The sequence below is a fragment of the Molothrus aeneus genome, chromosome 6 (assembly GCF_037042795.1).
Source record: "Molothrus aeneus isolate 106 chromosome 6, BPBGC_Maene_1.0, whole genome shotgun sequence".
Taxonomy (NCBI): Eukaryota; Metazoa; Chordata; class Aves; order Passeriformes; family Icteridae; genus Molothrus; species Molothrus aeneus.
Window position 1 is genome coordinate 8,653,653 of NC_089651.1, and position 14,952 is coordinate 8,668,604.

At 45.0% G+C, this 14,952-nt stretch overlaps 1 protein-coding gene across 1 annotated transcript in view; it reads right to left on the bottom strand.

The window, feature by feature from the left end:
- Positions 1 to 14,952, bottom strand: part of ABTB2 (ankyrin repeat and BTB domain containing 2) — a 111,218-nt gene that overhangs the window by 21,709 nt on the left and 74,557 nt on the right. The window contains exon 3 of the mRNA XM_066551575.1: positions 14,593 to 14,803. Coding sequence (XP_066407672.1) covers positions 14,593 to 14,803 — 211 coding nt within the window. The remainder of the gene's footprint in view (positions 1 to 14,592; positions 14,804 to 14,952) is intronic.

Genomic DNA, 14,952 nt, shown 5'->3' on the forward strand with positions numbered 1-14,952 from the left:
TCCTTCTTCCCACAGACAGATATAAGACGTTTTCCATCCTTTGCAAACCACACTCAAAAATAAGGTGCAGCATCAGACAGGTTTTACTTCATGTTGCTACAAATCAAAGGAAAAATTAAATTTGAGTTCACTAAAAAAAATAACATGAAGTAATCATTGGGAACTCACTATGAAACTTAAAAAGAGCTCTCAAGTCTATGGTTTATTTATTGTAATCACATTTTACAAACTTTACTTTACCAACAGGGAAAAGATTTCATTTTCAGGCTGGAAACAAGCACTGGTGCTGCTCTGGAATGTGCCATGTGTCTCATTAGAAAAACATATTTGCAACATCTGCAAAGCTGAGGCAGGAGGAAGGTTTCTAGAGAGGCAGAAAATAATGAAAACCAACTTCAAATGTACACAGTTGTTGTTAAGAGGCAGATAAATATACATGATAGTTTAACCATGACAATATGGTCACAGTTATGGGGTCAAGATGTGACAGATTTCCATCTGTCCCCCAGCCCCACACAGAGCTGTTGGAGCCCTAATGGACACGGAGGAAACGCAGAGGAAGGAAAACCACCAATCCTGCTCCTGCTGCTGCTCCCAACTCCTCAGTGCCCTAAAGCTCTTCATTAGGTGAAAACTACAGCAAACAATTTGGGGGATGAACTATTCTTCCATGTGTCTGGACCTAATTGCAGTCCTGACCTCAGTTAACATGGAGTGAGTCCAGTGGAGGCCATGGAGACGCTCCAAGGTCTGGAACACCCCATCTCTGCAGCCATCCTGGGAGGGCTGGCATTGCTCAGCCTGGATGAGAGAAGGCTCCAGGGAGACCTCAGGGAGCACCTAAAGGGGCTCCTGGAGACCTGGAGAGGGACTTGGGACCTGACAGGACAAGAGGGCCTGGACTGACAGGACAAGAGGGAATGGCTTTCCACTGCCAGAGGGCAGGGACAGATGGGATATGGGGAAGGAATTCTTCCCTGTGAGGGTGGGGAGGCCCTGGAAGAGATTCCCAGAGAAGCTGTGGCTGTCCCATCCCTGGAGGTGTCAGAGGCCAGGTTGGACAGGGCTTGGAGCAACCTGGGATAGTGGGAGGTGTCCCTGCCCACGGCAGTGAGGTGGGACAAGATCACTTTTAAGGCCCCTTTTAACCCAAACCATCCCATTATCCTGATTCCATGATTATTCCAACAGGGGCTCTGGCCAGGCCATCTACATCAGACCCAAGCCTTTCCCAACTCTTACAAAAAAGTGTCTGCCCTGGTTTGCAAGCACAAAACACTTTCCAGACAAGATCCAACCAGTGCAACACGTGGAGTCCTGGTGGCCAGGACCCACCCTGAGGAATCTGACCCAGGAAAACCTTGCCATGCCCAACAATTCCAGCAGCAAAGGAAAAAACTGGTACATTTTGGAGCAGGACAGGAGCACAATTTACATGCATTAAAGGAATGAGCCTGTAGCAGCACGTTAGGTGATAGTCAGAGATAAACACAGGCAGAGAGCCAGAGTGGGGTGTCTGCTATTCTTGGATCAGCCTTGATCCTGTGGGCAGAAACACCAAGCAGTAACTCCTACGGTGCATTCCAGCAGCTACACTGGCAAACTAACAAAAACAAAACAAAACCAAACCAAAAACAAAACAAAAAAATATCCCATGCTATCTGCAAGCATATTTACCAGGGGTCAGCTGGTTCTTCACTACCCACAGCCCAGACTCCTCCTTCCCCAATTTTTTTTTTGCCCATTACACATAATTCCCAACAGCAGGAGCAGGATTGAGACAGCAGCCCTTTTAGTTATGACTTCAATCTGATTTGCCAGTGTGCATATGTTAAAAGCATATGCTGGCTCTGGAGCCAAACCCAGTGTGCCAGATTCAATCACTGAACTGGTTTTCAGGGCCCACTTGTAAAATCCTGACACGGAGCGTTGCCACGCTCATGAAAACTGCCCGGAGCTCCCCAGTTAAAGCTGGGAGAGCAAAGAGCCAGGAAGAGAAATGGTTTTTTTCTGCAGTTCTGGAATACTGAGAGCTGTTCAATTAATTATAGCTGGAAAAGTTTGTTCCATTAAACAAAGACAATTCTTACCGAAGCAAAGGGGTTTTCACAATAAACAGGAAAAGCTTTCCCATTTACATCCCAGCACAAGCCAAAACCTAATTAGTGTTTCAAATAAGACATTTTAAAACAGAGAATATTGGTATCTAGAGGCAAAACATTTCAAGGTTAAAAAGATGATTCTAAGATGTTTCTTTCCCTTTCTAAGGACTAAGAAAAAGTTGATGAAACTCCTGTTTTTCTATAGACTTGACTGATGTGGCACTCCTGTGCCATGTCACACTCCTGTGAGCAGGGACACTGTGTGTCATCAGTCACCCCACTGCTGATGTCAGTGCTTTCTTAATGAAAATCCAAGAAATCTTTTGCCTTTTCACTTTCCTAGAATCTGAGATGTTCCAGGAATTAATTTAGCATGAAGGCACTAAGAACACCCTGACACATGCAAGTTTGCAGCTCTCTTAGGTGAAATAATGCAATGTGTGCTCTAAAATCAGGTATCCACTCCACCCAATAATGTAATTTAAGAGTCCATTTGCTTAAATAAAGGGTATTCAAAGCCCAGGGGGTGTAGCATTTGTGAATGAATGGACAGCACTTTTCTAATAGTGCCATGTAAGACACAAAATCTGCCATTAATCAAAGTTCAGAAGGAGAAGTAACATCACTGATCAAATAGATGCTAGTGTGGCATTTTGGAAACATTTTAATTATTATTTTTCAGGAAGACATCACTCTGCCCTAATGGCAAACTGCTCAATGAACACATTTCACCTAAATCTTGAAGGAGCTTCTGCTCTGCTCCACAGTTCTTGTCTTAAAACACTGAAGAGTTACTGTGCAGAATGAAGAGAAAATTTCAGTGGTGAATGAATTTGTTTCTGCTTTTTACTGGAAAGCATAGAGTTCCATGTTTGCATTTTGCCTTAAAAACCTAAATAAATAGTGCCATGTAAAGTTACAGATATGAGAAATGCAAGCAACAGAAGTGTCCTGAATTTAAAGAAAACAACTGTTGCAACGAAGTCTTTCTATGCCAGAGAAGAAATCATCTCGTTCTCCCATTTTGTGTTTAAGACTGTGAAATCTCCTAATTTCAAACTCTTTTTATGGTTCTACCTCTGGGATTTTTATGATCCTATCAATGGGCATCATCACTGAACCTAAACAGCACTGGGAATGGCAGACACAACAGCTTAACTCTGGGATTCTGGTAGGTGGACTTAATTGGCCAAGCTCAAATTCTTTCAGTTTTCAAATATCCTAAATTTAGAGCATGCATGCACTACATTTCAACATTTGGAGCTTCTCAGCAGATGCCACAAATTCCAGCTATTAAGTCTGCTTTTAGTGCCAGCAGTGCTGCTGAGCAGCCTCTTGCTTTGCCTGCTATAGTGTATGAACTTCTACTGAATCTCAAATGAGAGTAGTTAAAATTATTCAAACCTCAATATATGGATGCAGGAGATCTTTCAACAGGTCACAGCTTGGCCTAACCAAGAGCAATGCTGACAGGACACATGGAAAAAAAGCTCTTACCCTGACACTGTCTGGATGCTGTGGCCAAATACTAGCACAAACAGGAGGTCAGAGGCATAACCAATGCCCTCCCACAAAGCAACTTGTCAAGTTACCAGAGTTTTATATCTATTTCTCATGGACTGTGAACTACAGAGTTGCAGATTTTATGCCCAGATGGCAAATGCCTGAGTAAGACACCAGCAATATTTGTTTACACCCCGACACCTGCAGCATAGGGAGATGAAAAAACCCAATTGTCACTCAAGTCTCCGTATCGAGTTATCAGCTACCCCCTCTCTCTCTCTCTAAAAAGCCACATTTAAATAGTCTCATATTAATAGATTAGATAAACATTCTATTAGGGATGAAATAATGAAGTTTTTTTATGCTCAGATAAAACCTGTTCTTGCAACAGGCCCAGCCTGGTTCATGCTGACCATGGCAGAGGGAGCAGCTCTGGGCTTCCTACAGGAACACAGAGGAATTTCAAGCTCCAGCTGCTCTCTCAGCTAATGATCAGCATAAAAAACCAATAATTTTTGTTTCTAATGCCAAATTGCAAGAGTTTTTTTTCCTTTTCAGCCCCATTAAAATGCTGCTGCCAAAAAGCAAACCTCAAACCACAGAAGCACCAATGACTGATATGATAAAAATGACAAAGCTGAACATGAGCCTATTCGGGCACCATTGCACTCAACGTGCACAATTATTCTTTTTCAGCTTGTTGAGGAAAATATCAGCATTCTAAAATTCTGCTCTACACTTGAGTACCTGTTGCTTTAATAAACTGTCCTCTCAGCATCCAATGCTCTGCATTTCAAGCACAAAGAAAGAGTAATCAATGAAATGTTTACAACACATGGCACACACCTTTCTTCCCAGGGTTTCTACCTCAAAAGAACCATGAAGGAGCAAAATTATTTGAGAAACAAACTGGCTTTCATTCTATTTTCTTTGCAGCAGGTACCTCTGAGCCCTGACTGTGAATGAAGCTGTACAGAGCCCAAATTTTGTCACTATGCTGGGACAAACTGTGCTCTCAGATAAAGCCACTTATCTTTAGGTATCTTGAGTGTCTGAGCACAGACAGTTTAGCAGCCCAAAAGTAGCCCCAAAGTGTGTTAATTAAACTATTGTAACTTCTTGTACAAGGAAGAATGGGATGCCCAGATGGAAAGTCACTTAAAGCACATATGTTTCTGTGATATTCCACTGCACCAGCTCTTCAGAGAGATCCTTCCTGAAGAATTTGGCAGCCCCAACAGGGAACTGAGCACTGGCTACCTGGCACAGTGCAGGGCTGACAGAGGGAACTCTTAATCACCCAGTCTGGCTGCTGGGAGCAGGATAATTACAAGCAGCTAAGTTCTGAGCAGGTTATGTTAGCCCTGTTATAATTCCATGCTAACATGCTCCTATTCCTCTCAGACCATCTTCTGGAGCTGCATCACAAACAACTCATCCTTTCCCACTGAAAATGTCCCCAGTTCTGCAGCACCTGTCCAAGAAGAGCCCCCTGTTTCTCCAGAAGGATCTTTTCCATTTCTGAACAAAGCCAAAGGGGTGAGGAATTGTTAACTGAATTCCTTCCAGCAGCAGCAGAGAGTTTTCCAGCAAGCCTAGGAATAAAACCTTCCAGCTTGTGCCTGCCTCTTCTGTTCTCTAGACATTATGGTAGACTTTCCAATCCCTGGAAGGGAGACCTGCAGGTAACAAACTCTCCAGTGGAACTCGAGTTGCCAGTGGTTTGACTCCAGGCTGGAAATGCCCCTTCCAGCAGCATCACCAGCAAAGCACAGCTTGGTCCCTCCTCTCTCAGCAAACATGTTAGACCAGCACCCATGGGATCAACACCAGGTGCTTCAGCCCCAGAAGAGTCTAAACCCAGGGCTGAATCAGCTCAGACATGCAGCTCATTTGAATAGGATTTGTCTTGCAGAGCAGAGGTGCTTTTTGAAACATTCACTTCAGCAGCTGCTGTAAAAACCATGTGATTAAAATGGTGCAGGGCAGCACAGGGATGGGATGGGGAAGTGCAAACTGCCTTGGAAAAGGAAAGCCAGCAGAGACTCACCAACCTAGGTTACCCCAGGGAAAGCTTAGGTCTAATCTCCATAAGGTCAAACAGAGAACGATAGCTGCTATTATCACAAATTACACCCAGAAATATTTATTCTGCAGCGGAGCTTGGCTCTTAGCAATGTGTTACAAAGATGTCAGGAACAATAACAGCAAAACCCCCAACAACCTGCCAGCCCTGGCTGCTGCACAGCAAAGGCTCAGGATTGTATTTATTTAGTGTGGCCTTTGTTAAAAAGCACCAGATAAGTCCTTCCTCAGGAAACAGGCAAGTTCTGCAAGGGAAGGGCTGCAATTTAGTCCAATAGGAAACAATATTAACTTCAATTGGCAACAGCAATTACTGAAAAAGGAGAAACTTGTTGGCTTGTTACCATCACCGCTCTTTGCAACGTGCACAGAACTTTTCATCCCCAGAATTACTGATGTTTCATTGTATTAGTTACAAGAGCACTGTGCTGCTGTCAGGAGGCTGTCCTTAAGGAAAGACGGACACAGGAAAGACAGAAACCTGCAAGGGTCAAGCAGAGAGGTGCAGACTCTCAGTCAGTCCTCTATTATTCCCATAGGCACTATCTAAAAGGTGGGAAAAGAAGCCAGAAGACCTTGCCTCATTCCTGTGTTTCTGTAATGCTCTAACAGCTTTGTTTTAGGTCTCCCTGGATTATTTTCCTTTCACTCTTGATGCTGGTTTGCTGCTCATCACAAGGAGCAAACAACAAACAATGCACAACCCAGGCTGCCCACAGGCACTGGAGATTCCTGGGTGCACCAGCCCCAAGATTCCAGGCAGCTGAGTTGCCAGGCTCTCATCTTCTTACACCTTCTTTTTTATCTGAGCAGATGGGAACTCGAGAGCAGGAGCCAAGAGCTCAACGTGGGCATCTCTGCCTTAGTTACAGTAATTACTGGAGCTGTAATTGCAGGGTGGTAACACACACAAACACACACACACACACACACAGTGCCTCTTGTCTCTTCACTGCTGAACAGCACAGCCAGAGATCATCTCTCCACTTCTCAACGCTTTTACATCAGGGACTTTCACCAGAAGTGGCCTTGCTCAGTGACGGCCTTTGTGGGGATTTCCACCCAGCACTGGGGTAAAACCACTGGAAGAGCAGAAAATTGTGGTTTTCAAACAAAGATTGTGTAACTGACAGGACAAAGATGTCAGACACCTCCAGGCAGGTGGTGAGGATCAACCACTGCCTGCTGAAGAACCAGTTCCAGGGAACAAGGTATTGATTCCTGTTAAGTGGGAAATCACCAAGTGAAGCGATGTTAAACAGCTCTGAGGGCAAACACCAAAATTAGAACTACAGCAGCACAGGACAGCTGGGGTTGGAGGCACTTCTGGAGTACATTCAGTCCAAAGCCCTTGCTCAAAACCAGGATCAGCTGAGCACACTGCCCAGGACCACATGAAACGGGTGATTTTTCAGGTGTCCTGTCCCATCTGTACCATGACATTTGAGATTTCTCAAAACATGAAAAACAGCAGCCAGCCAAGTCTCAAGACAGCCCAAAAACCTGACCTTTCCCCCACAGCTTCACACAAGGCCTTTATCATCAAACTTCTGTTTCACTGTACTCTCTTTTGTACCTGTAATATTTCCCCTGTCTCTCCATGCAGTCTGCTCTGTGCTGCTCCAGTTCATACACAGGGAGAGTCTCCTCCTCCCACTTTTGCAGAGAAATTAAATAATCTGTGTTTGTATCACACCCCTGCTCTGAAACAGAAAGATCAGAAGATGCAGGGGCTCCTTTGGAAGCACTACAATAACACTCCAAACTGCTCACAGCCAGCAACGTGAAAGAAAGGCTGGTCTGTCCCAGGTGTGAGATATGTAGAGGTGGAAAAAAACCCCAAAAACTGAGCAGTGCATGTTTATACAAACAACATAAAAGAGAGGGGGTAAAGTATCTAATTGAGAGTAGAGTGCACTGCCAGCTTCAGCAGTTGCACTTGAATGGATTCGATCCTCAGGCTTTGCAATTAATTCCCTTCACCACTGCCAAGGTCATCTCTCACATTCCAGTTCTGCAATCTTTGAACTATAAAGAAATGAACAATTTTTTTAAAAGACAGCTCAAAATACCTCAATAGCTTAAAAATACAGCTTAAAAATACCTCAATAGGTGATGCCAGGCACAGGCAGGAATATTCCAGGAATGGAAGCATAACTGGGGTCTGTCACCTACTGACTTTAGCCAGACTTGTTTTAATTCCTTTCCATTTAATATTCCATAAACACTTCATCCTGTGTCTCTCTGCAGCCTTTCAGTTAAAATACCAGGAGCACATATGCAGGAGTCCCACTTCCTTGGGCTCTGACTCTGTCAAAATGTCATTTTTTTTTTATTTTGATCTAGAAGTTACTGCTGAATATGTGCTGAGATGTCTCATAAACAGCAGGAAAGTGAAAATTGTGCAATATATTCAATGTTTTGAACTATTTAGTGTGGACTCAGCAAACAAATGATCCAGCCTAAGGTCAGGAACAGCACTGCCACTGAACAGTTAATTTCAGTCAATAGATACATGTGGGTTGCAGCTTACTGGCCTCTGAAATAGGGTTATTCATGTCATCTCCTTGTGAATGAGCACCTCAAAATCACAATTAAGGCTGACATTAACGGGTCAAAGTCTGAAAAATGCATGGTAGCAACCTCTCTCCCTGTGTTGGTGAAGGAAGTTGATCTTATCTGTTTATAACCTTTTTATTCTACTAATAAATCTAGCAGACTAAGCTTTCATGGATAGCAAATAGCTTTTTTTTTCCCTTTAAAGAGGAGGCACATTTATATGTGCCCTTTGCACAAGCAATGCCCTAATGACACAGTTCACTGTAAGGCTTCCTTCTCTTTCCCTATATTTAATCACTATATTCCTATCGAAACAGCTCTGGGGGAAAGAATAAAATCAATGGACTGTGGCATGGGGATGGGACTGGAATGTGTGGACACATCTTTCTGTTGACTTCAGGGATACTCTGAGTGGATTTAAGTACTGTCAAATTCTGCAGGATCACAGCATTTTGCTCTCTCAAGGCAAATGACTGGATCAGGGTCTGCTTTTATTATTCCTGTCCACCTATCTTTGAGTAGTGAGGCAGCTGCAGACAGAATGGAAAGATACTCAGAGCTCTCAGACAAGAGACCCCAGAACTTGTTTTATTGCAGACCTTTTCAAAGGAACTAAGTGTATCAAGTTCTGCTCCTGATACTGCATGGAAACAATAGGGTATGGCTGTAAAATAAAAGAATTCAGACATAAATACATTAAAGTGGAATTAGGAAAGACTAGGCCACAGATAAATCTAAAAGACAGGCAATGATGTAGCTATGGCACTTAATAAAATTCCATAAACCTGCAGTTAAAAGGAGCAGAGGGGGAAAAAGCCTCATGACAGATCAGTGAGAGTCTGGAAAGATCCATCTGGAGAAGAGATTTGTCCTGCAAAGCCTCAACCAGCTCTGAAAGCAGGGATTCCTCCCGGTGATGTTGAGGATGCAGCTCAAGCAAACCCAGGTCTCAGCAGCAGGCTCTGCAGGTTATTCCTGATTTTCCTTCCTTTCCTGCCAGCTGGATGCCCATGCTATGCCAAGCAAGACTTTTTGGAGACAATTCCCACTAATAACTGGGCTATTAATATTCTCTTTAATCTGAATGAGAATCTTTGCATAAATGTGATCCATGTGACCGAATCACTCCTGTCTCAAGCAATTCCAGAAGGAACATTTAGTCGTGGCAGGCATTTTTTGAACACAGGAAAAGAACCCAGTGAGCCATGAGGGAAGGAGCTGCAGGCTCTAATTACTTCTAATGAGGCACCTAGAAATCATTGGGTAAAAAGGAACTAGGTAAGATCAAAGTCATATGTTTTTAAAACATGGAATTTAGGAAATATGATGAGACCTAGGATCACTAGGGATTAAAAGCCAGCCATGCCATAGGGGCTCTTTATTTGCATTGGCCCCTGCAAAATCAATCAATCAGTCAATCAATCAATCAGTCAATCAATCAATCCTGCTTGGGCAGGATTTTGACACTCTACCAGGAAGAATTAATTTAGACCCAACTCTGGTTTCTGTTCTAGCCAAAGTATGTCTAGATCACACACATGACAAAAACTATCAAGTGTTCCAGCCAATGATGATTTAAATCAATAGTTCAGATGTTGGAAAAATAGAGTATTTAAGCAAAGAGCACTGAAAACCAGCATGAAAGGGCTGCAATCTTTGCTTTTGTAGCATTGATTCATCTTCCTTCAGAATCAGATGCAATTTTCACCCTTTCCCAATAAATAACTTTGCTGGGAATACTCCACAGAGAAATCCCAAGAAGGCAGCTCAGCTCCTTCCTCCAGCAGCCTTCCTGAAGGACTTTCTGTGACAAGGGAGAAACTGAGTGAGGCCAGGTTTGTTTGCAAGCAGCAAATCTGGAGCCTGCACATGGCAAACACCACAGAGCTTTCTCTTTTCTTAAGAGGTGGCCCCTGGGCTTCTTCCAGTTTTCCAGCTTAAGAGCTGTGAATTTCCTTTAAATTGACAAGCCCCAAAATTTCACTGCTGGCAGCTGACAAATCCTCCATCGGCTCTGGAATTTCCCCGGCGTTTTGCTGGATTTCCACTGACAAGCTCAAGATGGGTACAGTCTGTGGGCTTCTGCAGATGTAAATTGTTTTATACTCCCTGATGTCTGGGATAAAATAATGCACCAGCAAACTCAGACAACATGTAAAACTTGGCACTGCTGCAGCATGGACAGCTTGGAAAGGTCTGACACGGCTGGATCAACAGGCACTGATGGACAAGCCTGGAATGAGCTCCACAGTGTTCTACAGACCAACAGTACCAACAACAGACAAAAATGTAGAGGGTTTTTTTAATAGGGCAGCTGGAAGGGGAAGCAGCCCAGCCTACCCAAACCCACAGATAATCAGCTACACAAGGAAGCAGGATCCAACTTTTTTTGCCTGTTCTTAGGTATTAGATCATGCTGACTTTCCAACAATAAGTGCTGCAGGCAGATGATAACCAAAAAGAGACAGGATGAGGGCAGTCAGTGGTGTCTATTCCCAACTTTAAGGTTGGACCACTATGCTGGCCAAGTAATTAGCCCAGGGCAGAGCAGTCCATTCAGCAGTAAAATGAGCCTAAATATTGACCTCGGTTTGGGCTCTGTGGGAGCTGACAAATACTCCCCAAGATAAGCATCACTGCGAGAGCATTCCTGCCTTGACACACCATTAAAAATAAAACAAAAGCTTTATATCCCACTTGGGGAAAAGTGAAAAAGGAGAAAGGAACTTCGTTTACCTTTGAATGGCTCTTCTCAAGTCACAGTATCCCAAACAATCCCAGCAAACATGCTCAGGGACATGAGCTCACACTGCAAGAGTGCTCCCAAGCTCAGTCTGCCTGACATAAGCAATGGGAGAAATCCCAGAGCAGGAACAGAGTTGAAGAAAGCAGAAATGCCACGTGCCTGGTCCAAAACCACATAGTTTGACCCCTAACACAACACAGACTAGGATCTCAGAGAAAATAAAAGTACCTTATTGCCCAGCAGAGGCCTTTTTTGCAGCAGCAGCACAGACAGAACTCTGCTGACACGGAAAAGCTCCGAGCCTCCGGGCACTCAGGTGTATCCTCACTGAGCTAGTGCTCACCTCAGGGTCTAATTCCCTTGCCAAAATATTGCACAAGTGGCACTCTGTGTTTGCAAAACACTTCCTCAGGTGTCCTGTTCGACCCCAAACAGCAGATGGTTTACTGTCTGTGCAGCAAACGAGGTCATTCTGGGGTTCTAAGTAGGCCATGGCTTGGTTGCACAGTGAGCAGCTGCATTCAGTTTGGAAATGCTTCATGTTTTGCCCGAGATACTTGAGTGCTTTCTAATTCTGCCTCCTCTTCTCCTCCTGCTTCAACACCTTCACCTGAAGGTGCCAGAAGCAAACATCCCCAACCCACAAACTCTGCAGAGTTTCAGCCTATTGGGTATCCCAAAGCAGCCACATACTCCAGAGCTGTATAGGTGACTCCATCCACCACACTGCTGCAGCCCTCTCCACCTTCCTCACCTCAGGTCTTTCGCCAAGGTGTTTAGCATGGATAAAAACCCACTTGTGTGGGTTGAAACTGGCTCTGTTCACCAGGGTGCCTCAAATCTGCAAGTGTGTCTGTTTTCATACCCTCTGCAGTTTGCTGCAGGGTAAGTGCAGAAGCTCAGCCAGGCTTTTAAAAGCCCTTCACTGCACGTGACAGCCTCCATTAGGCATGGTTTCAGAACTGAATCCTAGACTTGCCTTCATGCTGCAGTGAAGATCTTCCAGATCCTACAGTGTTATGATTTTCACAGCATTCTGCATGGCAGTGTGACACACAGAAAGCCAAACTGCACAGCGGACTGTCAGGTCTGTGGATGAGCTACTGCAGCTCCTTCCACTGAATCACCGTGTCTCATGGATCTTCCCCAAAACCAGGCCTTACCAAGCCTGCAGGTCTAACAGCCACCCCTCTCTGCTGAATTTCAGATCAATAGATGCACAGATTTAGGCAGGAGTGTGGGGACTGAAGCACAAGCAAAGACAGAACAGGTCAGCGTTACTCTCCCTGCTCGTGACCGGGATTTTTCCAGCAGAAAGCGAGCTGGGGCTGCAGAGCACAGGCCACGTGTGTTCCACAAAGTGTATTCCAGAAATTGAGCACACACACACACACAAAAGAGCAGTGCCCAGTTTGCAGCTGATTTAGCACAGCTCAGGGAAGAATAAAAGAACTGGGCTGCACAGCCTTGCCAAGTCACATTAGGTGAATCAGTGCCCTCGTCTCTCACGCCACGAGTCCGGCACCTCGCACGCAGCCTCGGCTGCCTCTCTCCTCCTCAGCCAGGAGAGAGCAAAGCACCTCCTCTGCAAAGTGCTGCCAGCAGGATTCACCCCCTGCCTCTGCTAGATATGTGCCCAGAGCTCAGGACAGCGAGACACAAACACATCCTGCAGCAAACTGAACGTAGGGTTGGATGGGCAGTATTAATTTCATTTCCAGCTTCCATAAATTTTCAAAGCCAGTACTTTAAGAGCCCAGGTTGTTTTCTTTTTTTTTCTTCATGTCAGTTTTTGCTCTATTTTAATATATCCTCTTTAATTTCCTTTACAGCTAAGTACTGGTCAGAAAAAATGGCAGAAATTTCCCTTACCCCAGCTGTTATAGGATCTAGTGCGGATTTCAAAACAGAACAGAGCTGCAGCCTCCAGAAAAACGCCGGTGAACCATGTGAAGAGCATTGTTTGGGAGCAATTGGAGAGATAACTGCTCTCCTGATTTAACTCATATATTATCCCCAGTGTACAAAACAAGTAGCTACAGTAACATCATTGCACTGAGAGCACTGAAAAGAATACAAACCAGAAAGCCTAATCTACATTTCTGATACGAGCTGTTCAGCAGCCTCAGCTGTACCACTGTGGGAACCAGTGGCACAACTTGACACAATCTGGCCTCATGAAAACTTTTTTTTTGCACAGTGTGCAAAATAAACGGCCTTGCACTATGTAGGGGTAACCTAGATTAAGGTTAGTGAGCACAAAAAACTGAACCAGCAGCCGGCTGAGGTGTGCAGCCATGCTTCTCTCTACTCCTATTTTATTCAACTTAATTCCTCCTGATTCTTCATATCTGTACATCTCTTCCTTCTCTTTGTAGAGTTCTGCTCTTTTTGAAAAGATTTCAGGGGAGGATCAAACAGAAAGGCAACCTTTTTTTACTTCTGTAATTAATTATTTGTGTGTTACTAGGATTTCATACAGATTTCAGAAGCTGGGCTGAGTACAGTAAAGCCCAAGGTGGGAAGAAGAAACCATGTTATTTACAAAACTGCAGAGATGTTCTCCTCTCCCTGCTCACCTGTCCAAGAAGCATTTTGCTTTTCTGTTTTATGAGTATGGCCTCAGCACATCAATACACTGGGAAACTTCCCAATCACAGGCTGCTTTTGGGAAGGGCCAGGATAGAGCCTTCCCTCAGCCTGATGTCCAGCAGGCCAAAAAGACATCTAAAAAGCAAGCTAGAATAAATAATGGATAACCAAAAAACAGAACTTCCCATTTAAGATTTCTGAAATGAACAGAAACTTGGATGTGCATTTGGAAGTGGGGAAACAAGTCTGGAGTGGCCTGGCTGTCCCTACAGAATGCAACTGGGGAGCAGGAGCTGCCTGACCTGTCCAGGAACTCAGCTCTGAGGGCTCCTCAGCTCTCCTGTGCCACCAGCCTGTCAGGCAGCCTGCCAAGGGGCTGTGCAGGAAGGAAACCAGGGAGGCTTCCAAGAGCAAAAACATCCCGCTGGAAAATTTCTGACTGCTCTAATAATGGCCCTACTTTGAGAGTTGGTCATGGAGCTGGCAGAAGGCAGGGAGACCCACTGCCTTCCCTGGTTAGCTCCTGGCTTCCTGCAGAAATTTCTTTCTACTCCAGACACACAGCACCAACTGAAGTAACCCTCAAGTAGGATGTTCATAAATCCCCTGTTCATAAATCCCCTGAACCCTCCCCACAGCAAACGCCGTGGCTTTTCCCCAGAACGATGACAATTGTTAATTGGCATCATTCAGGAGGTAACATTTTCTTTGGGAAGGCCTCTCCTGCTTTAGGCAACCACATGTACTTTTGGCAAGGTCTCCAGACAAGCCCTGTTGGCAGCACACTGCCTTGTGCCTCGCTCGGAAAGACCGCACGAAAAACCAGCTCACTTTCCAGCTCCCATTCCAAGGCTTCACAAACTTGGCAGGGCTGACAAGCTAATGTGGCCTGGCTGCAGGAATAAGTGATGCCTCCTAGGTAGCATCCCACAAACCTGCCCTGGAAATTCAGCAGAAGGAGCCCTTTCAGCCTGCTCCGTGCCCGCTCCCAGCTCACCGACCTACCGCTCATTGCTCAGCGTCATCCTCGGAGGGTCCAGGTTGGGATTCTCCATGGACTCCATCTGGGGGCAGCGTAGGAAGTAGTAGAGGGTGTGGAGGGCATCAGGGGACCAGGAGATGGGCTGCTGCTGCCGGGTTTGCCTCACAGGGCTCATGCCGGGCCGGATGGTGTTCAGGCACTGCATGTGGTGCATGGCTCGCGAGACCAAATCGCCTGCGCGCACACACAGGGAGAAAACACAAAATCATTTCTTTATTAGGCACCCACAGTGCTTTTAATCATGCTTCTTGAACAAATCAAAGCTCTCACAGCTCAGAGGAATGTTTGCTGTGTGCACAGAACCTCCTCCATGAAGGCAGAGG